The sequence below is a fragment of the Ixodes scapularis genome, unplaced genomic scaffold (assembly GCF_016920785.2).
Source record: "Ixodes scapularis isolate PalLabHiFi unplaced genomic scaffold, ASM1692078v2 PGA_scaffold9__187_contigs__length_104089568, whole genome shotgun sequence".
Lineage (NCBI taxonomy): Eukaryota > Metazoa > Arthropoda > Arachnida > Ixodida > Ixodidae > Ixodes > Ixodes scapularis.
In genome coordinates this window covers 82,473,337-82,496,644 of record NW_024609884.1, presented here as the reverse complement: position 1 = coordinate 82,496,644, position 23,308 = coordinate 82,473,337, and the positions used below count along the sequence as shown (strand labels likewise).

The 23,308-nt window shown below is 45.7% G+C and overlaps 1 protein-coding gene across 1 annotated transcript in view; it reads left to right on the top strand.

Annotated features, from left to right (window-relative positions):
• Window positions 1-283: 283 nt before the first annotated feature.
• The window catches only part of LOC8039891 (protein RRP5 homolog), a 56,363-nt gene continuing 33,338 nt past the window's right edge, over window positions 284-23,308 (top strand). The window contains exons 1-10 of the mRNA XM_029974497.3: window positions 284-415; window positions 1,103-1,207; window positions 2,605-2,889; window positions 3,827-3,994; window positions 4,472-4,705; window positions 5,845-5,910; window positions 7,785-8,161; window positions 10,849-10,905; window positions 12,987-13,047; window positions 20,920-21,240. Of these exons, the coding sequence (XP_029830357.2) occupies window positions 1,112-1,207; window positions 2,605-2,889; window positions 3,827-3,994; window positions 4,472-4,705; window positions 5,845-5,910; window positions 7,785-8,161; window positions 10,849-10,905; window positions 12,987-13,047; window positions 20,920-21,240 (1,665 nt within the window). The 5' untranslated portion in view covers window positions 284-415; window positions 1,103-1,111. The remainder of the gene's footprint in view (window positions 416-1,102; window positions 1,208-2,604; window positions 2,890-3,826; window positions 3,995-4,471; window positions 4,706-5,844; window positions 5,911-7,784; window positions 8,162-10,848; window positions 10,906-12,986; window positions 13,048-20,919; window positions 21,241-23,308) is intronic.

Sequence of the window (23,308 nt, the reverse complement as noted above, 5' to 3'; positions counted from 1 at the left end):
ATTTGCGCTTATGATCGAGCGCAGAGAGAAAATGCACTCACTTTTTCCCATAGAAATGTATTACCGGAAGTCAATTTTCGACTGGTTGCTGTCTGCTTCAATTTGCGTCAGCACACTAGCGCCACTTGAACCTCTAGCGTACATTATAATAACTCTATGTCGCAAACAACACGCTCGAGCGCACTGGAAGGCGGATAACAATCCAACACAATCCATGACAAAAATGAAAAAAAAAAAAAAAAAAAGAAAATCCTCCGCATTTTGACTTTTTGAGTCTGAGGACAACTAGCCAAGATAACAGCCAAGCCAGCCAAGCCAACCGCGTAGACGGCGGCGGTCGAGCGGACTGCTTACTGCACGTGCTCTATGTTGTTGGGGGGCCTGGTGTTTATGTACAAGAACAGATCCCTTTAAGGTGAGATTTTTGCTTCAGTTCATTCTACACGTCCTTCGAATGATTCTTTTCTGTCGCGTCGACTGCCACTGTGATCGTCTACCACGTGCTTAGTTCATTGAGATGTTGATGATTGATCTGAGCGTCGTTAGTTTACCATCTTTTCGAACCGCTCTTTTCATAAATCGCTGCTTAGTCGCAGACTGCGCAGCACATCACGGTACATACGTAATGTAATTCGAAAACCTTTTCGTCGCCTCGCATATTTGACGCTTGTGCGAGTGCGCGATCGGGGACGCATTGACACTTGTGTTGCACGTGTTCTCTGAAATGTTTCGTCGTGCTAGTCACTCGTATGTTCGCTTGTTAGCCCCTTTATCCGAGCCTGGGTGTCATGTTTAAAACTCGTGATTTGAAGCCTGAGGCTGCCCGTAATATTTGAAAGAGATGATTAAAGATTGCTGTCGAACGAAGTATCTCCTTGCTTCGTAGCCAAGTGACCCCGAAATTACTCTCGTAGTGATTGAAACGATCGAGTTGTTCAGTGCTACTCTCCGTTTTCATGCGAAATGTTGAATTAAATGATGTAGGTGTCTGTATGTCTGATTAATAGAGTGCGGGACTGTTTTTTTTTTTGTTACTATTTTGAGTTAGATGTTGCTTACCTTTTTGTCACACTGTCTAATGCCTTGGTGTACGACATGCCAGGTGCCCAAGATGAACTTGGAGGACGAGATCAGCCTCCCCAGAGGAGGGGTTCGACGGCCTTCTGGAGCGCAGAAACTCTACCTTGCTAAAGATGACCTCTTCAAGGTGCGTTGGAATGGTCAAGACTCTTTCTTAGAATAACAACAGTTTATAAAAGCTTGAATTCGAAGGAAATATTCTCGGAGCATTTGTGATGTATTCCCAAAATGGGTCAGCTAACATTTCGTTCCTGCTAAATTTCTGCCATCCTCTATGAATCTGTGAGACATGATATCACATGTGCCTTTGCACTTCCAGCCATTGGAAAAGATTGTGAACCTATGTGTGCAGAGTAGAATGGGTGTTCCCGACATTTCAGTACTTCCAAGGTACTGACACAACGTCCGTGTGACGTTTGTCTTATGGCCAATTTACACGGCAGACTAATCCACGAACAGATTGATTACATCGCGACTTGCCGCGGATCGTCCGTCTCCCAAGCGCGTCTACACGGAGGAGACGACGAGCAGACAACAGCAAGGATGGACCAATTTTGTTCACGACCCTGTGCGGAACGTCAGTATTGCACTATGACCTAGTGGTCCAAGGGCGAAAGCGACATTTACTGCTACGGTAGAGGCACTACCGTAAAAAAGAATTGTGTGCCGACGTACAGAGCAAGTCAGAACACTGTGATAGGCTTAGCGCAAAGTTCCACTAGCTTTACTAACCCAAGGCATGACACAAGCATGGTTCAGCTCGACGAGGCTTCGACGTAGAGGCGACGTGGTCATGGACTCTCAGAGGGACGTTTGGAGATGCCTTCATGCACTGAGCACTCGCACACAACAACTGCAGTACACCACAGCCATAAGAAAGCTTCTGCTGGGTGAGAGGGTGGACACACTTGCAGAAAAGATTGCAGCATGCTAGATGAATTTTGATAAAAGCTTGTTGACATGGGCCCGGAGGAGTACCAGAACCTGCAGCGCATCAGCCAGGAAAAATTCCTGCAGATCCTCACGCGTGAAATCGAGAATCTCGCAACAAAACGAGCCAGCAAACGCACACAACAGAATGTTGTGCCATCTTTTTGTTCGTCTGAAATCGAAGAAAACATACTGTTGCCAGATTAAACGCTTTTCAAGCCAATATCCCGCCAAAAATTCCTAACTGAAAAGGCGCTTGGCCATTTCAGTCGGCGGACTAGGCGCAAATTGGTGACGTGACAGTCTCATGGTACACGGTTCGAGGATGAAAATCTCGATTCGGTCCATCGTGTCAATCGGCCATGAACGACAACAATCGGCAGCAGTCATGCAGTAGAGGTTACCACGACGTTCCAAACGCATAGGTACTTTGGTTTCTTGTGACCTTCCTAGGTAGCGGCAAAGTTTAGAATCTAGTATCTGGGCATGGCGCTGGGGACGTAAACATACTCCGAGCACAACAAAAGAAATGGGGCAGATTTGAGGGTCTCGAGTGGGTCAGTGTTCTCATAAAAGCTTGTTGGTACCTTGCAGTCCAGTGCTAGCGGCCTGGCCAAGAAGCCGAGCAGGAAGCGGCGGAAGAAGTCCACAAAGCAGACGGGCGACGATGAGCAGACGTTGGTGGTAGTCGAGCCTCTGACGGTGCACACACTGGCGGAAGGCATGGTGGTGCTGGGCTGCGTCCAGCAGGCGCACGAGTTTGGGCTCAAGGTGTCCCTCCCGGGGGCCATCACGGGCCAGGTGGACATCATGCATGTGTCGCAGCCCTACAGCACACTCCTGCGCAAGTTTGCACAAGGCGTGCAGGAGGACAATACGGTGAGTTGAGGGCGACCATTGGATGTCATTAGGAGCACTAAAGTTTCATGAAACGGGCAGCATCATGGAGCAGCGACGTTTGCAACCAGTGGGGCAGCATCCATCCTTGCTTTGATTTTGCATGTATGGCATACTATGCCAAGTTTTTTTATGTTCAACCAGGCTAGCAACCTTTTTTATTGTTTTTTTTTTTGCCGGCAAAAGTTTTAACAGCATTACTTCGGTTTATAAATTTTGTAGACATAGATGAAGAGCGGACACCAGCAACGCAAGTGGGTGCTAACTTTCATCTGATTTAATCAATTTTGATCAAACACAGTATGTCATACAGTCACCTCTTCTGTCACCATTGTCTCAGAAAAACCTAACAAGTTTATGCCCTCCAAAGAATTAATATCATAACGTGCATTCTTGTAAGAAACCAATAAGATACAATACCTTCTTGTCATTTAGTACACTCGATGGCATGTTAAGGCAGTTGTCACCTAAGGACAAAAGTCTTCAATAATTTACAGTCGATGTTGTTCGTTTAATTTCTTCATCCATGTCTTTTTGTGCTTTTTAATACCTGTGTAGTCGTCTGTCAGTTGGCCCGATCCAAAGTTTTATTTCAACAGCAGTGGAAAACACACAACACATTTGCATTTTGAGAAGACGTTTCTTTTCTTTTTTCATGATGAAAGCTTCCTCCGAAACATACATGATAAAACTTCTTTCGGCGTTTAGTCTCTTTCGGGCCGTAAAAAATTTGAGTTACAAAATGCGAGTTTATAATTTCTGGCTTGCGCTGCCAATGTCTGTGTTGCTTTGTCATTATGATCCGATCGTTATTTCGAGTTTTTTGGTTGTAGGGGAACAGTCAGTCTTGATGTGAATCTTACTTGATAGGCTTTCTTGCCTCATCGAACTACTGTTTTGTCTTTGCCTGTCTCTGCAGGAGCTGCTTAAGCTTGGCAAAATGTTCCGGGAGGGCCAGACTGTTGTCTGCAAGGTCATTTCTGCCATTCCTGAGAAAGAGGGCTCGCCGAAGGTGTGCGTCACTCTGTCCTTGGATCCGGCGGAAGTGAACAGCTCCCTGGTGCCTTCAATGTTGCAGACTGGAATGGTAGGGTGTGCAGCCTACAGTTGCAAAGCGGCTGGAACCTCAAAATATATGCAATACAAAGCTTGGGAGTTTAGAAATTGTAAAGGGGCACTGACAAAAAAATTGATTTAAAGATTTAGCAAACAGCGCTGATACGTGCGGGTCCCTTCGCGTATCAATGCTTGTTGATGACAGTTGTGTCCTCTGCGGTGACCGCTCGGGTAATAAAATTACTGGGTTAAACCTGTTAGAAAAATAGCTTGAAGCATGATTGCTCCCTGCCAAAGCCTCTGGTTAACCGGAAATCAATTTCGCCGAGCATCGGAATGCTGAGTAGTAGATTATAAAGGGGAGCATAGACTCGTCGGTTGAAAGTCATTGCCCGTCCCATGCTCTTATGTTTCTTCTTTGTTTCATCTTGCCAACAAGTCTGTCCAATTTCTTAGTTTGCCGGAAGCTTGATTTGCGGAGTGACTGGTGACGAGGCTTGTTCTACAGGTGCTGCAGGCTGCAGTGTCCAGCGTAGAGGACCATGGATATACGATGGACTGCGGGCTGGAAGGTGTCGACGGGTTTCTTCCACGCACCGAGGCGACACAGTTCCTCAAAAAGTGCAACGAGAACAGGGCGCTCGCCGTTGGGCAGCTGGTCAGCTGTGCCGTCGTCTCGGAGACAGGAGGGGGTCGTGTCCTGCGGCTCACAGCTCGTCCATCTGCTGTTGGCGCTGTCTACGTATGTGAATGCCGGGGTCCCTGGTTGGGCACTTTCGGACTATGAGCTTTCTCCTTAGTGCACACTGGGCTTTAGTCTAACCAAGTGTTCCAGTGATGACCATTCTGTGACTGCAGTGTTAGGTGGTATTGTAGGAAAATAGGGGGGGACTTCTCTCGGTTGAAATTGCTTATGATCTTCACTAGAGAAAACTTACTCGAGAGGTTTCTGCTATATGGTCTCGACTTGAAGCCGGTTCATACGTACATTGCAGCGCTATATCAACACTAGGAACAGTGCTGTATCAGCAAGGTAAGCGCTATTTCCAGCACTGACTAATAATGCTGAGGTAGTGCATCGGTGTATGTGTGAACGAACGCTGAGGTAGTGCAGTGGTGTACGTGTGAACGGGCCTTAAAGCCTAAAGGCATGCGCTGAACTGGAATTTAGATTTCACGAAATAAGGCTGCAGAAGTGTTGAACAGGAAGCTATGAACTTCAAAACGTCATGCATGCATACATACATATCTCAAACGGATGGCCATATTTTCGGAAAAGAAGGGCGCGATCAAGCGAGGACTGTGACTCCACGATCCTCCTGGAACAGTTGAGAATGAAGGGGACCGTCTTGCTTCTTTCCTCCTAGCTTCGGTTCACCAGCTCGAGGGGACAAAGCGAAGAGGAGAGGAAATGAGAATCGTGATGTCACATGCCTTGTTGGTTGTGTTCAATCACACTTTTCGAAAAGTATGACTAACCATTGGAGGTATTGCTGTATGTGTTTCGCGATGTCCCGCTTATCGCTGCAGCCTTGTTTTGTGAGCTCCAAATTTCGGTTTAGCATCCCTTTAACAGTAACAGCCGGTAATTCTTTGGAAAGTTAATAGTCAACTTGGAGAAATTAGGAAATTGTTGTGAAATCTGGCGAAAACCTTACCAGAATCAGTGAGGTTGGAGGAATTTATGACTTTATTGCACGCTTTCTTTGATGCATTATGTATTCGGAATAAACATTGTTAAGAGCTGGGTCTGCCTGTGAGCTTTTGCTGTTCAACACATTATGTTTCTTTGTGTTTTTTTATGGCAGTATGTCTTTTTCTATATAGATTGATTCAGCTGTGGCATGATACATGAGCACCTTGTGTGTTTTGTTATTTTAGGAACCTGAGGATTTTACTTTGCACAGCGTGGTACCTGGCCTCAAAGCTGAATTGACTGTGCTCGAGGTAAGATGACCTGTCCATCATCTCGTGCTCTCTTACATATAGAAAGAGCGCTAGATGACTTTCTAAAGAGGTGTGCTAAAATCAAATTAAACTTAACTCTTTATGGTTATATAAAATTTTGGCCAACCTTTTATGGAATGCTTTTACTAAACGCTTAAGCCTATGCTACCTAAGAAGCTAAGCGCAAGCAAGGTAATAATGATTACACGTCTAGAATGATGCATGAGACTGAAGCAGTGAGTTACATGTGTGCATGCTGCTCATGGAAATCAAACTGTATTTGTCACCTGTTCTTTTCTTTTTGGACTACACGCACAGACAGCTATTGCTGGAAAACAGCACAACTACCATATTTACCCAGGTATAAGGCCAATTTTTTTTTCATTAAAAGGGTACATCTAGTTTAGAGCCGATCAAAAGAGATAATTATTGCTGCAGAACGAAGCAATATTATTTCTGACTATGTGAGGAGGCTAGCATTGCAAGCCTACCACAATTTTGCATTAAAAAAAAACACAAATTAAAAAAAAAAAAATTTTAAAGGGCATGTACGGGATACATATCTTCCTTATAATTAATGCAATTAAATGCAAAGGTGCAAGCGAGCTGGATAAGAATGACGAAAATAATCCCTGGAGAAGGGGAACAGGAGGGTCCGGTTCGATATCCGGACCAGGCGGATTTTTTCGGTTGCTCACCAGTCACTTAGCTGTGTTTAGAGATTTGTGTTTGTCCTTTGTCCCCCTTGTTCCCCTTCTCCAGGGATTATTTTCGTCATTCTTATCCAGCTCGCTTGCACCTTTGCATTGAATTGCATTAATTATAATCTTAAAATCGCAAGCTTCACCCTTGTTGATGTTAGACTGGTGGCAGCTGATAAAACCCGTTTCCTCTACTGACGTCTAACCCCTGGTTAGCTCAGTTGGTAAAGCGCTCCACCTGTAATGGAGAGGTCCCGGGTTCGATACCCGGACCAGGCGGATTTTTTCGGTCGCTCACCAGTCACCTAGCTGTGTTTGGAGATTTGTGTTTGTCCTTTGTCCCTCTTGTTCCCCTTCTCCAGGGATTATTTTCGTCATATCTTCCTTGTTTTATTTTCCCGCTAATTTTCTTTTTGTGCAATACTTACGATGTTAAACACAATTTAGGTGGGGGTCATGGCCCACTCAAACTCCGCCCATTACAGTTAAGCATTGGCTTAACTGCTCGGCCGAAAACTCTTGCAAGCCTACCGTAAAATCCAAAGAGAAAGCCCACCTAAAATTAAAAGAAAATTGGGTGAAAATAAGGAGCGGGCTAACTTTCCGTGGGCAGTCAAAAAAGTTGAAAAAATGCTATTTTTAGATCACGTGTCTCTGTCAACCTTGTTGTTGCGCCAAGGGGCAACGAAGCAAAGGTGACTACTTCCCAGTCAGCAATGTTTACTTAAATCCCGCCGTAGCTAACTAGACGCATTTGCACCACGGTCATCATTCATCCGAACACTGCGATTACTAGGAGTGGGCTATCTTTCGGTGTTTAAAAGAAAATAGTAAATCAAGCCAAAAATAGAGGTGGGTTTCCTTTGGGGGGGAGGATTTTACGGTAATGTTTCCCTTTCGCAACATCCGGTCCATCTAGTCTGGCGTCTGACACCGCCTGCTAGTCGTACAAGTAGATATACAGCAACCTCTGGTATCATCTGGTATTCCACCACCATCTCTTGTTGTCTGCAATGCCCGTAAAACGCTGACATGAAAGCTGCGCGTCAGCATCCATTTTCGCCTTCGTCCATATGCTATTCCGCCCCCGTCTAGAAAACATCAACATCACTATGAAGAGGGTCTACTGTTTCCTGGCGAGTATATCTACTTCCTGGTTTCTCGCACCCACAGGCACAAGAAGAGGGGCTCGTCGTGACGTGGCAAGGCGTGGAGGGCTGCGTCCACCGTAGTCACCTGGCCGGCCCGTGGGAGCTTCCGCGCGAGTACGCAATAGGACAAAAGCTCACGGGCACCTTGCTGTACGTCCAGCCGCTCGTGCAGCAGCCATACTTCAGCCTGAAGAGTCCCATCGTCAAGGGACAACAACCGTTTGGAGCCCTGCGCGTGGGCGCTCTGGTGGAGGAGGCGCAGGTGACGATGGTGGATGCTCATGCAGCCCACCTGCGGCTCGAGCCCTCGGGCGTGAGGGCGCTCTGCGCCAGGGCCCACCTGGCCGACGAGGAGGTCGAAGACGCCCGGGACTTCGTGGCACCCGGCGAGCATCGCAGGTTTGTCCCCAGCGGGCGCTTGTCTCTCTTAGATTCGTTGAGGCTTTGACCTGTAGAGTTAATGTAAGAGTCTAAAGAGAAAGGTACCACGCATTTTGCCCACTTCGAAATGGCGGGTGTAGACGCGGACATTGGTGGTCTTAAAGGAACCGCTTCCGACGCTTTGTAATATACGAAGAAGCAGAGAAGCGTTTCTTGTAGGGCCTAGCTCTTTTCTAGCTCCCTTTGCAAGAAAACAACAGCATTGCGCATTGAGTAAAAATAATAAAAGCAACTCATTGCAGCAAAAGAAACATGCCCCACCTATCGTCTGCTCCCTTTTTCCGCTTTTTTGTCGCTCTATTTCTTGTTCTTTCTCTCGGGACCATCAATGTCAGCTCTGGGGATTGGCCGCGTTCCGCTCCCCTCTTGACCCCTTGCTTTGACCGGACAGCCGTGCTGGGCTTTTCACGTGTCTATATCTGTGGCAATTTGTGACTGGCCTTCTTTCCTTCGAGGAATAAGTGTTGATGACAGTGAACGCAAAGAAGGGGATGCTACGATTAGACCCGCTGCCAAATGCACAACACCGTCCCCGGCGTTGAAGGGAATTCTGGAAACAATCTGTACTGAACCAGTTGTAGCCATTGTAGCAGACGACGAAGGCAATGAAGGAAATGTGGGCAAGCGAGGGCAGGCGGGCAACTGCGCTACCCCACGCTATCTTCTTTCTCACTCTCTTCAGTGTCGCATGTTAGATTCCACAGCCTTTTGGGACTTTGTAAAAGGTTCATTTATGGTCTTCATTTTTTAGGGGTGAAGCTCCTTAGGGTCTAGTCTTGTCCAGCGTCCGTGCTCACATCGATTGCCATCTCATCTGTCTTTTTAAAAAAAGAAAAAAATGTTTCGCAGTCGACAGGATTCGAACCTGTGCGGGGAGGCCCCAATGGATTTCTAGTCCATCGCCTTAACCACTCAGCCACGACTGCGGGACGAGTAGGGGGCTCTGAGATGTGATAGTAACTCAAGAGCTGGGGATGTCATGGATGAAACATCGCATGTAGCCGCTCAATGTCTATACAGAAGAGGGTGCTGCGGTGAAATGCGTATATAATCGCGTTAAACTTTGCATGCATTGGCTTAACGTTTATAGACGAGAGGGCGCTGCGGTCAAATGCTCAAATGAGTATATAACCATGTTCCATACCACAGATTCTCTTTCTGACATGGACCGTTGACTTAAGCGGTGGAGATGCATTCCCACGGCTTCTAGCGGATCCAAGCTGATCCGCTAGGAGAACCACTGGCTCTGCATTTCACCGACCATAAAGCAGTAATAATGAAGTCGAAACGCAACCCGGAACTCAGCACTACCTATGAGCCATAAAAAAAAAAATCAGCACCATCAACACTACCTATGAACAAAATCAGTATCATGAGCACTACCAGAGCTTCGCCCCAATCAACATCATTCACCACGTGGAAATGCGGTCATTCTTGTTTATTGTTTTCATTCAAATGTTTTTTGAAGATTGGTAAATTTTGGCAGGTTGCCCAGCATACATGTCGTGCTCGTCAAATTGTTGCGATAAACATTCACTGTAATGTTGAGAGCATGAACCAAGCAAGATTGTTTGTTTTAGCCTCAAAGGGCTATGATGTGATATTAAATTTAAATTTATGAGCTGTATATTGTGTAATATGATACAGGCTTACCAGTGCATAAGAATAATAATTTGGGAGTTTAATTTTCATTGTGTGCTAAGCGATTTTCCGAAGTTGCGGTCCGAGAGCATGTGATTGAAATTAAGGCCTCAATTGAGCATGTGCTTGCGCAAGCTGGAGCATTCTTCAGAACAGTGTGCTCAGACTCGAGGCTTTTAGAGGATTCTGTCCATTTACTTTCAAACTGTGAAGTAAAAAAATGAAACAGTAGGAGCTGACTAATTTTTGTTTTCATTATCATTCGATTAAGGCTACGTGGGCTGCCGATCAATTCCACCCAAGCCCATGTATTTAACTGCTATATGTTATCAAAACGCTACAGCCTAATGTGGCTCATAGATTGGACTCTAGTACTGCATCATTACTTGACTGTTCAATTTACACTAGGATATAATGAATCTGTCGGCAGATATTGAGGTTCACGTTCATGACCAATCCATGCAGTGATAGAAATTGTCGAACTAACAATGTCTAGAGCAGAGCATGTAGTCTCGGCATTGCCAACCCAAGCACGTTGCTGTGATGAACATGGATGGCATGAACCGGTGACAGCGCATGTGACAGCTTGTTGTGGTTGCGATTTGAGGAGTTAAATATGCTTAAATTTTCTTTGATGTTTTTTGTAACAGTTTTCATGCAGGTTGAGAAGCTAACTTACATCTCACATATTATGAACATAAGGGGATTGAGTTTAAAAAGTATTTAGCAAAAGTGAGGAGGTTATTTTATAATCTCTGTAACTTATGCATTGAAACGTTTCTCAGCACATTTACTAAAGAGCAGACTCGGTGGCACCGTGCACAAAAAAAGAGCATACAAGTGACTGAAGTCTTTTTGGGGTGGTTATCATTTGGGCAAAATGGCAAAATAGAAATATGTACTGCCCAGTTGTCAAGTGGTGCATATTAGATTGTCAGTATTCATCCGTTTAAAGCGCTGTTTGGTTTGTGCTTTCTTTATCATGGTGCTTTTATCACCAACAGGTGCCGCGTCTTGGCACTGAGCTACATGGACCGTGTGGTGGTTGTGTCTATGAAGAAGTAAGTGGACTCCTATTTTTTATTTTTTTTTCACTGTATAATAGTTAGAATTATTAGCTAGTGTTGTCAGTCTGGTTCATGATGAGCGCAGTCCAGAAGGAAAATCAACATTGCTAGTTGTGTTCTGTAGGTACACATGTCACTGTCAAAAAGGGGGGGGGGGGGGGGGGGGAGAGAGAAATGGTTATACTACGTAGTAGAGATGACAGGGAAGGGAGTTGACATTAGTAGTCAGCAGTGTGTGGTAAAATATTTGGCTAATTTTGACATGACCAGGTGTGAGACAGGTGCCCAGACAAGTCTGGTGTTTGACGATTAGAAGCTGGTGTACAATTCGAAATACAGGTCGGCCTTTTTACAAACGAAAGCCACAGATCTACTGTATTTTTTAGTCTGTAAGTTGCGGTTTTTTCCCCAAGTTTCAATCGGTTCGTCCTATGGAACGATGCGACTTGTATGCATTTTTGTTTGATATGTATGGATTTTAATTATGCAAGATTTAGGTCGCATCAACACTTGTATCGAAGAATTGTGACTTGTACAAAGGTGCAACTGGTACATCAAATTTTTCTTGAAAACTGCCTTTATAGACTTTTTCGTCTCAGTAGTAGTTACCCGACTGGCAGAGAGAGGGCGCTGACACACCTGCCACCATTGGGTGGCTTCAATTTAGTTGGTTTCAGTTTTAGAGCGCTCGCAGCTGTGTTTATGTTTTGTGTCATTTTCGCCTATGTCGTGATACAAATGTGCCCGTTATAGACCTTTGCAAAAAGAGCGCTCTGGCCGCCGCCATTTTGCGAATCGAGCGACCCCTATCAGCCAGAAATTTCTGGCACCCGCCTGAGCTGTGGAAACCCGGTCAGCGTGACTCCCCACCTGCATTTTGCATTCGGAGTTCGCCGGCTTTCCTAGGAAGTTTTTACTTTATTCGCCTGTTTAGGATGCTTACCCTTTGTGCGTTATCTTCCACTGTGAGAACCAGGGAATACCAAGGCTCGTAGCCTGCTCGGCCTTCGCAGGAAACGAACGAAAAGAGCGAACGTCAAGCAGCCCGCGACGCAGGCAGTTGGACGTGCTTGGAGGATTATTTCCGTTGAGATAATCTCCGAAAAGCCTTCCCGGCTGTGTTCCGGGTCTTCGCGAAAAATAGCTGATAGGGTCGGGTCCGGGGACAGAATAGACACGTTCATTCATTTGCTTTGAAGCTGTGCAAAAAAGCTGCTCTCGTCTACATGTTCCCCAAAACACGCCGGATTCCATCCGATTGTCGTGAATATGCTGTGTTATTTGAGACCTTTCTCAAATCCTGTTCGGATAACGCGGCACCGTGGGTACGTACAGTATATGTTGTTCGATTGATGAGACTCGTTGAATTTCATGTTGTGGGCGGGGAATATCCATGCAGTTCGGATATCCTGTGTGGTCAAATATTCTGACCTTTATAGATTGACACGGCAGAGTGTACGGTGCCGTAAAACGATGAACATAAAATGAAGCAAATATTCCAGTTGCAATTGTTCTGTCGCGCACGGACTCGCCAAAACAACTTTCATTTCTTTGTTTTTGTGCCCAAAAAGAGAGCACTGCTTCCTTAAAGACCTCTATAAATTAAGTTCGCCACAGAACACAAAATACAAAAAGAAAAAGCGGCAATTCAGCCGCTACCAGCGTCCGGAATCGCACCTACGTAGGCTACCATAACCCACTGACGAGAAACTCCACAGCTCAGCGCAGTCGGGCAACACTGACGTACACTCTCAAAACCAGGGACGCGCGCTGTAAATCGCTTCGTTCGAGACTGCCGCTGGAAAGGTCTATAGCACACAGCCAATAAAACTGTGGTACTGAGCCAACTTGAGAAAGTAGAGGCAGCGGTTATGGTCATAGCAGGGTTGAGCAATATCTCATGATTTTACAGAAGTATATGGGACTGACCCTTCAAACTTGTTTTTTCAATATGGTTGTCTTCCACACACTAAAGGAAAATTGATTAGTAACGCCTCTCTGAACAGTTGAGTCGAGCCATGCTTTAAAAATAATAGTGATGCGGAATGCAAGTTTACAATGTGCTCGTTTTGTAGGTCCGTCCTCGAGAGTTCGTTTGTAGCAACCGATACCCTTGTTCCGGGAACCAAGCTTGAGGTGAGTGGTGTTATGTTGTGCTGGTCTGTTGCTTTTATTTTACAGCGAAGCTGTATATCACCCGTAGGTTGGGCTTTTTCGTGTCCGTCGATAGAAAACCATCGTGCATGCCTTTTTACTGTTTGCACGCGTCTCTTCTCATGTGGTTTTGATACTTGTTTCAATAAGAACACCACAAAACTAGTGTCAAAACCACATGATAGATGATAAGCATGTAGCGCTCCTCGCTTGCATTTCTCGGTAAAAATTGCGGTTGCATAAGCTGCCGCGGCAACAGCAGCGTACGAAGTCTTTCATATATAAAAAATGTTTTGGTACGGTGCATTTACTTTTCTTTCATCAATCATTTGATATAGACCCTTTTGCTGTTTAAACATGAACTTCCGCTTGCATCCCAAGCGACTTCCGGTCGCACCGTCTTTGCAAGCCTGTTGAGCTTGCTTATGTCACCGGTGCTAGAAAGTATAAATGCTACACGGACAACAAAGTTGGAGATTTAATGAGGGCCTTCGGCTGTACTTTCTTACATCTTGGAGGAGGCAAGTTGGTTTACAAGAATACTCTAAACATTTTAACGGATCTCCCGCTTCGTTCTTTTGGCGTTCACCTGGAAAAATGGTAGTCAAACGTTTCATCTAGATTTCAAGCAGCGGTGTTAAGGTGGCCTTTGCTCATTTTTTTTGTGAACTGGTAGTTCTTTGGGACGTCAAAGACTGGAGCACCACCTGGTGGCGTTAGCCATAAAAAAAGGTCTATAGAGCAGTGGGCAATCGTTGCAGGTGCTACCACAGCTTGGCTGTCCAACCACCTTCACAGCATGGATTTAGTATAATCCTGGCTGTAGCTAGATGTGACTGTTTTCTTGGTTTCAGTTAAGAATTGTTCATGCAATCAAGCCCACTTATTATAAATCCGGAAGTAGTGGAATATCAGATATAATGAAAAGTTTGTTTCACGCTCCTCTTTGTATACCTTCAATGTGATTTGAACCCACTTTCAAAGAAGAAATTCTAGTGGGGCCGCATATTTAACAAAAGCAGTTTCCAAATGAAGAGAAACTCTTCATGGAAAGGGTAAAAAAACTAAAGCGTCTCGTGTTCAGGCAAAAAGAAAATTTGCCAGTTTCTCTATATTTCAGCGCCAGGCGATATGGGGCCGGCTTCTCCCGGAATTGGAGGCTGCAAAATTATATTCCGTTTCACCTTACGTCCAGACGCAGCGGATGCTACGAGCCATCCTAGCCAATCCCGCTCTGTGGACGCAGCCGCTTTCCGTGCGTCGCTGTGCACCCTCCCCAAGGTCGTGTGACTTTGACACGGCCTTAGATTGGCTCCGATGGCTCGTAGCATCTGCTGCGCTCAGACGTAAGGTGAAGCATAGTAGTGTAGACCGCATATAACGTATGTCGCGGGAGTCGCTAAAATCCGCACTATGCTATAACCAAAACATCAATTTTTCAGGCCAAAATATATGCCATCAGACAACTTACCTTTGTAAAAGAATTTATTTTATGTTAGATGAAAAATAAAGCTTAGTTTGAGGAAAGTCTTTATTTCACCAGACTAGTACACTTTTCTCTCAAGTGTGCCATACATTTTGAAAGAAATGAGCGACTTTTGCCTGGTGCAGCCTTTTAACGGCGTCGCGGGTTGCAGACGGACGTTGCGAGCGTTCAGGATTGCTAACCCTAATCACTTTTCTCCGGCGATGAAAACGCGTGAAAATTCACATCCTTTGTATGGTACGCGCCACCAATACCGTCAACTTAAGCACAGGCACGAAATGCTCCAAATAAGAAATCCGGGCGATGTTCGAAAACACAAATGCTTAGAAAGCACCACTGTAGTCGAAGTAAACAAACACGACGACACGGGCATTTCTGCCATCTTGAGAGTGCCGCCACAACATCGCCGCACGAGTAGGTGGATCTTCCCTTCTAGTATGTGCTGGGTTATCATAGCGACACACATAGAAAATTCACTGTCAAGGATAGCGCTTTTACGCGGAACGATGAGCTTCCACCACGCTGTCTACGTCGACGATCACAACCGACGCCATGTTTGCGGATAGAAGCAGCCGGCCCGCGACCGGCATGCAACGCGCGCGAACACTTCTCCTCGACCTGCAATTGGTCTGTCGTTGCGGTTGTTTCCAACACAGCGGAGGGACGCACGCAGTATGTATGATCTCTATGCACGTGAACGACACATGCGTGCGTCCCTCCGTCGCTATGGCAACTGAAGCCTCTCTCTTCGCTTCTCCCCGCTTCTTCGAGCAACCTCCTTGCCCCGCGAGTGCCGCTTGCGGCTAGCGCCGTTATCTAGTGTCGCACAGGGAAGCGTGCTCGCTCCGCCTTTATGCGGTCGGCGGGCTGTTCCAGAAACCGCACTATACCCGGTATTTCCCTTCGCGCGCCCGCATTTTAAGCGGTATGTAATTACATGGAGTTCTATGAGAGGCGAACCAGTGGTTTAAAAAAAGCCGCGTTACACCCGGTCCTGCACTATAAGCGGTTACGTCGTAAGTGGTCTATACTGTATAGCATGCAGATAACGAGGCGACTGCAGGAACGGAAGTGTTGGAATGCAAAACGCTAGTCTTCTGCAAGCTCTGAACGGAGCAGTTCTGAGTGAGTCATTCTGCCGGACGTTGGCTTTGCAAGTTAGCTCCTCTTTACAACCAACGACATTACTGCCACCAGAGAGGCTTTGGTAAACAAAGCGGTCACAATCTGCACCATTCAAACGGAGAACCAGTGAGAGACCAAGCTGTTGCGATTGTTGATGCAATTTGTACATACAGTAGAACCTCATTGATATGTTCTCGGTTGATACATTTTCCCGGCTGCTACGTTCATAAACGCCGGTCCCATTTTACTTCCATAGAGACACGTGTATTTGTTTCCTGCCTGCTACGTTTGCTTTCCCGGTTTTTACGTCCAAAAGTGTCGGCATCGTGGCGCACCGGGAGACAGGCTGCCACGCTGCCTTCAAAGCGAAGCTAGCGGGGCAAAGCCGAACCATGCAATGCGGGTCGCATGGCATGTGTGGCCACGCAGATGCCCATCTTTCCTTTACTCCTTTCCCCCTCTTTTCTGTCTCTCTGTCTCCTCGCTGGGTTTTGCTGAGGTCTGCCACAGCTTCCTATCTTGCCCGGGTGTGACCTTGAAGCACTGCTCGGTTGGGGAGTGAGGCTGGCGAGGTGGCAAACACTTGTTCTCTCTTGCTCTCTCTTTCATCTGTCCTTCTCTTTCTCTGGCATGAGGTGCACCCGCATGCACGCTGCGCTTCTAGTTTCTCTTCTGCTCGATTGCGTGAACCGTGGTGTTTCAGAGTATGTGCGCTTTGCTCTCATTGACGACGGTCAATCTCGAAAAAGTAAGGCTTTCTCTTTTAAAGAGAATTTCGATATACTTCAGACGGTGAATCGCAATCCCAGCCGGAAGAGATCTGACATCGCAAGAGACCTCGGACTCGCGCCGTCAACTTTGAACAGCATCGTCGCCAAACGAAAGGAGATAGAGGCGAAAGCTCCTTTCTATCAACTAGGCTTTAAACAGGCTCGGGGGGGCAAAACATGCAAAGTTGAAGTGTCTTAGTCCTCGACAGTTTGGTAAGTACACATAAAATAAACCATTGTATATAAGCTGCTTTCTATCTTATGTAGAGCCCCCCAAGTGGGTTATCAGTTGTTACGTTCTTTTCTCCGCGGTCCCCTGAAAAACTTATCAATGAGGTTCTACTGTATTTTTTCTGTACTTTTACCCTTATCGCAGTGATGTGATTCCTGCGCCAAACTGCGCCAAGGGGCTAACCCTGCTACATCCCGCTACATTTCGCCAAAATATGGCTAATCTGCGCCAAGCCTGCGCCAAAGGACCAGTTTTGGTCGCCTTTCAAAAACGAAACTAAACTGAGAACCGTGAGCTAGGTGGCACAAGACGCCGCCCGACACAAAGTACCCTGCATCAATCGTGTATTCGGTCTTGCATGATTTTTCCCGCCGTCTGGCGTTTCACGCTTTCGTCGTCTCGGAAATCTCGTCTCGAGTCTTTTTTTTTTTTTTTAATTTTTTTAGCGATAGATGCGGGTGTGTGCGGATGCTCCGACGTTAGTGCGCAGGGTGCCCGACATGCCGTCATACTGTGAAACAAAACCACGTTTTTGCGCGGCGAGAGTCACTTTGTGAGCTGAAGAGCTCGCGCGACCACGGCGACTGTGGTCGCGCGACGTCGTGTGTTGCCGTCCTCACGTCGCTGCAGATATGGCGCTTTCTAAACTGAAACGCATCGACATTCCTGCTCTTGTTTAAATCATACGCTGCTATAAAAATCCCTCTAACTCAAAAAATGCTTTGCGAAGTATTGATTAGCTAGGTTTCTCTCGGTGGGCTTTCTTTCGGGAAGGACCCCGGTACAGGAAAAATCTGCTGCAAAAGAAAGTTGGTGAAGGAAGTGAGCTAAAGCATAGAAGGCAATGTTCACACGCTGAACCCGCACACCGCGCTTGTTTGTTCGAGTTTAGTCATTGCACAAAGCGCTCCAAGAGCTTTTTAACCCTGATTCACAATGTCTTGCGTCAATACGCTCAGGTTCTTTTTTTTCTGTGTGTTTAGCCTGTACCTTGCCTACCGGCCTGGCAAGCACGCGCCGCTGGACTGTTTTCTGTGGTGCTCGACAGTATATTTTGCATACTATTTTGGGAACCAGTTGGCGACGGAGCGGAGTGGCGTAGTTTCGGTTTCGGGCGAACAGCTGTTGTCTCCGCTCGCGCGACGAAGCACGTGTAACTGCAAGCCTGACGAAGTTGCCCTCACGTGGATGTGTACATGATTGCACGAGAGGCACCAGCCAGGAGGCTTGCAATCCATTGTTTTACGTTTGCTTACTTTTTATACAAATCTGCCACATCGGGAACCAGTAAAACGATAGCAAGTGTTTTTTTTTCGGTTTGCTCGGCAACGCCTACAGCACTGTATACTTGTGGGATGTCTCAACAGCAAAAACACAAGCAGCGAGTTCCGCCCAACACGTCACAACACAACACAAAGTGCCCTTCGTTTGTCCAGCACTTAAAACAAATATTTATTTTTCTAAGAATATATATGCTCCAAAAGCCACTTTTTTCTGCTCCAAAGCACTGTTTTGGCTGCTCCAAAAGCCACTTTTGCTGCTCCAAAACACTGTCTTGGCTGCTCCAAAGGCCACATTTGCTGCTCCAAAACACTGTTTTGGCTGCTCCAAAAGGCGCTCCAAAATGGCTTAGGCCAATCGCATCACTGTTATCGTTCAGAGGCTTCTTCCGCGGTCGAATCTGATGAAAGTTAAGTTTCTAAAAAAGTTTGATGCGCAGAGTCTGGCACGCCAACTGTGCTTTATCACATTTTACTGTTACGAGGTGTCAGCGATTACTAAATAAGACCATTACAATCGGTGCCTGGAAAGAGCACTTTCTAGCGTTCTGACAGTTTCAATAACAGCCCTTTAATTAAAAAAAAGAAAAGTGGCGAGTACTTGTTTGCGCTAATTAAGTCGCATTCTAGTTGCACATTGTCAGTTTCATTCGCAATTCAAATTTGCTGTAATGTGTTCTATTTATTTTAAGGCATTAATACGAGGATAAGCTCTCCACCCATGCCAGTCGCAGGTTGTGCACTCTGCATACAGTAAACTCTCACTTGAGTGAACTTCAAGGGTCCCAAGGAAATAGTTCACTTAACTGAAAAATCACTAAACTGAATATATTCACTAAAATATGCAACAACATAAAGCACAGCATGCATCGAGTCAGAAGTGTAAAGTGCGATTTATGGAGCCATGTACTTCGATATATACAAAGTGCAAAACAGTTACGTTGCTGCCTTTCTCATTTTGAAAAAAAAAAAAGTGATTTTCATTTGCACTGGCACTCTTAAAGCGCATGAAGTAACAAAGCTGTCCAGAGAGTCAATGTTTTTTTGCACTTCCTCTGGCATAGCTTGTTGCTGTGACCAATCCATACCTAAGCGGCATTGTCCACTGGCTTAAAATATCCCGTGCAGAGTCGTATCCTGTTGGGATTGAACGCAGTTTCTCCTTCAAGCTTCGACTTTTGCTTCACTATCGTTGACAACGTCGGTGGTGGAATCCCATAGTCCTTCGCAATGTCCACTTGCCTTTGACCGTTGTCCAGGCACTGAAGGATTTTGAGCTTGTCTGTCAGAGACAACTGCTTCCGTTTCGTCATACCGTATTAACTCGGGTAATAGCCGCACTATTTATGAACGAGGCCCTTGCTTCTACTTTCCCGCGAAGCACATTTACAGCCAATCATTGCGTTACGCATAAATAACATAGCGAATAACCAGATCGAGAACACGATTCTCTATACAAATGCAATCTTCATAGATGGTATCTTCGCGCAAAGACGTTATCTCTATCCTGTGGACCGCTGGAGTCATGCTGTCGATCGCGGTGATTGGCAATCTGCATGCTCCACGGAAAAGCGACCCCTCAGGTTTTCTTCGTAAACAGTGCGGCTGTTACTCGAGTAAATACGGTACTCATTACGAAAGTGGGCGCACAAACTGCCGTCCTGCCGTTGTTACCCAAAACTAAAATGGCTGAAAGGAACCGATGACAAAGAAAAACAGACGCACCATGTGGTTCGTTTTCGTCTACTGCACCACCGCTTTGCCTCGGAGGCGCTGGAAACGGCAGCAATGATATGCCACTGCTGCAGGCGGTGCCATATCATTGCTGGCGTTTACAGCAATGATATGGCGGGCATCGGCTACACCAGCATTGCAGGGCACAAAACTTTGTTGAACTGATTGCAAAAAATATTCTGGGTCTACCGATCAAGTTTGTTGAACTGAAATATTCGCTAATCTAAAATTTGTTTTTCATTTAACTGAAACATATGTGCATAAAATGCATAGGAAAACAGCCGGGGATTTTTTTGAAGTTTGTTATTCTGGAATATTAGTTAAACCGACGTTCGCTCAAGTGAAAGTGTACAGTATTTACAACTCCTCGCTCTACCAGTTTCTCGCAGCGGTAAATATGCATAGGGAGAAGCCCACCTTCAGGCATGTTTGTGCTCGTGCGTGCATTGAAAATTGTATTAAACACAACTGTGATGTTATGAATGCAAAAGCATTAAGTGTCTCGTAGAGTGAAGCCGGTGAAAAACGGCAACTAAATTCCCATTGGCTGGGCCTTGTCGGTAGCAGCGAAACGAGCAATAAATTCCCATTGGCTGCAATGTGTCATATCAGATGCTTCGTCACAGAAGGCGGCGGGGCCGCTCAAGGTCAAAGATAATGTGCCTCAGAAATAAAACACAAAGAAAAGCACAGCGACGCAGATGCATCGCCACGGAAGCCGTGGACCCGGTGGGGTTCGCCACACCTGAACAGTGGGAAAGTGTGATGTCACCGCCAGAGCGCCACGTGAAAAAGGAAGCCGTGGTGCGCTGCTTGTAGGAATTCTTTTGCATTCCTACGCGTAAGCAGTTTTAAGTGTCTCTGACGAATTTTTTTTAAGCTACTTTTCACTGCATGTTAAATAAGTAAAACAGTGGCTAGACAACCAGCCCACGCTATAGGTTACAAAACCTTGACACGCCGTACGAATGAAAGAAAGCACTTTTTCGTGAAGTCCGGATATAGAAAATATATTTCCAATTCCCATCGACTTTGTCAGAACTGAGTTTGACTGTATAGGGAAAGAAAGCTCCACAGATGTACTATATTGTGGAACTGTACTACTGTGCCACTTACATTATTTCTTTGAGCTTTCCCGTTTTAAAGCCCGTCGAGTAGCGGGCAGATTGTGCACGACGCGGTCGAGCGGACGTTGTACCCAGTTGTCGGTGTGCTCTCTCCTCGCAGGGCACAGTGCAGCGGGCAGTACCGTCAGGTTTACTGATTAGCCTGAGCCCCTGGGTTCAGGGCTTTGTCCAAACGCTGCATGTGAGTGATCGTCCCGGCCGCCAGCCAGAATCTGGGGCTTCGGTGCGTTGCCGTCTGCTCCGCATCGACCGCAGCTGTGATCCGCCCAAGTTGTGGCTCACCTGTCGCCGGGGGCTCGTCACATCGAGGCGTCCGATTGTGGCCTCGTACCAAGAGGCCACCCGTGACACCGTGACGGATGGCATCGTGGTGCAGGCATCGCCCAAGGGGCTGCTTGTGTCGCTGTACAACGGCGTCAAGGTAAGTGACCGTTTCTTTATCTTAAGTGCACCAGTGAGCATGTGTTATGCAGGAAGGGGGAAAAGGACAACCTTATATGGTTCAGCTTCACGAAATAGAAGAGTAACAAAAGTGGCGATTAGATTTAATTGATGTGCGCTACCCCACCAAAGTTTGAGGCACGGTCATTTTGGTTTTTTTCAAAATCCAGCAGTCGTCTCAGCAAACCTTGTTCCTCATGGTTCGGCCTGCAAAAGTTTTATGTGTGCCCGAAGGTGTTTATAAAATCTGTGCGAAACTGTTTCGTGTGTGACTTCACCGAAAACCTTAATTTTTTCAAATATTTACCTTAGTCAGGTTTGTTTCTCGGCATTTCTAACATGTTTCTGGTGTTCTTCTAACGACTACAGGCTGCTGTCTTTGGAACTGTCCTGGAGTTGATCACTTGGTGTATAAAAAACCTTCTTCAGAAATGCCTCATTGTTTCTCACCAAGTGTGCAACTGCTGAGGCGGTTGCACAGCAATGGCAGTGCTTGCACACTGAGATATGGTCACGTGTGACACACTGCAACAAAGCTGTCATTGCTACTTCAAGACCAGTAACAGCTAGTTGTAATTGGCGTGGCTCTGAGAGCTATGAAGGTATACGAGCAGTCTTCCTTGGTGCCATAGTACAGTTGCTTCAAATGACCATGCCACATGCATTCAGATTCTACATTCTTTGTGGCACTTAGATGTATCCTTTGTAAATGTGACATACCTTTCTGTTTTCAGTGTGTATGGCAATGTCAGTACTCTTAGTATCAAAATATTCTCAATTTGGGTGATTACTGCAAGTGTATTACATTCCCATTGTATGTGTGCTACCGTAATATCCCGAGAGATAGCCCACCTAACATCAAGAGCAAATCGGCTGAAAATATGGAGTGGGCTAACTATCGATGTACAATCGAAAAAAGTTTTTAAAAATTGCTATTTTTAGGTTGTGTCCCTTCCAAGGTTGTTATGGTGGCGAGGGGCAAAGAAGCAAAGATGACTACTTCCTGGTCAGCAACGTTCGCTTATACCCTGCCATAGCAAACTAGCCGCATTTACGCCAAGGTTATCATTGATCTTAACACTACTATTACTAAAAGTAGGCTGTCTTTCGGTGTTTAAAAAAATATAGCAAATCAAGCCTAAAATAGGGGTGGGCTATCTTTCAGGGGTGGGGCATCTCGGAATTTTACTGTAGTTCTTTTTTTTAGCTCGTCAACTTCCACAGTGCTTGGAAGTACTTTAAGTACATTGTACTTAAAGTACTACTTTAAGTAGGTTTAGAAAACTTGTACTTTACTTGAAGTGCATTCTCCGAGTATGTACTTGTACTTTACTTAAAGTATTTTTTTTCTGGTACTTCCCGAGGAAAGTACAATTCCCGACTTGAAAGTACATTCCCCAAATTTGGTTTTGTTACATTTGTATCACAAAATGATGCTTTGTCAACTCCGAAGAGAAACTGGGAGGGATATTCTACTCTTGCCAGAAACGTGAGCAGACGACGCATCGCTCCATTTGTTGTGGTAGCGGCTTTCCCCGTAGCTTTTTTAACTCTCGCTACTTCTCGGTCGGTCAGCGCAAGCGAGGAGGTTTAAAATATTAGGAGAGCGAAATTAATCATAATGTAGCACCTGAGACTGTGGTGCAAAAAAATTTAAGTTACAAGTTGAAGGAAAAGACAACAGAGGAGAACGTCACAATGTTTTGAGGCATTCTCTTTTGTCTTTTCCTTCCATTTGAAAGTTCCTTAATTTTTTCGCACTCCAATCTCAGGTGTCACATTATGATTAATTATCACCAGCTCGCTTGCACACTCACTGTTTTCTTTTTTTTTTTCATTAAGGAGAATACACTTTTCTATGAGAGGATTCCTTGTGGAAGCTACGTCACTCACTTTATGCTCCCTCCTAGTACATTTATCCGCCTTGAGTGCAACAATTCAGTGCAAGAGGCACCAAATTCAGAAGAGGGACTTCTGAATTTGGCTCCATTCCTGAAAATAAGTACTACTCTGTGGCCACTTGACTTTATCAAATATTCGCTGCTGTT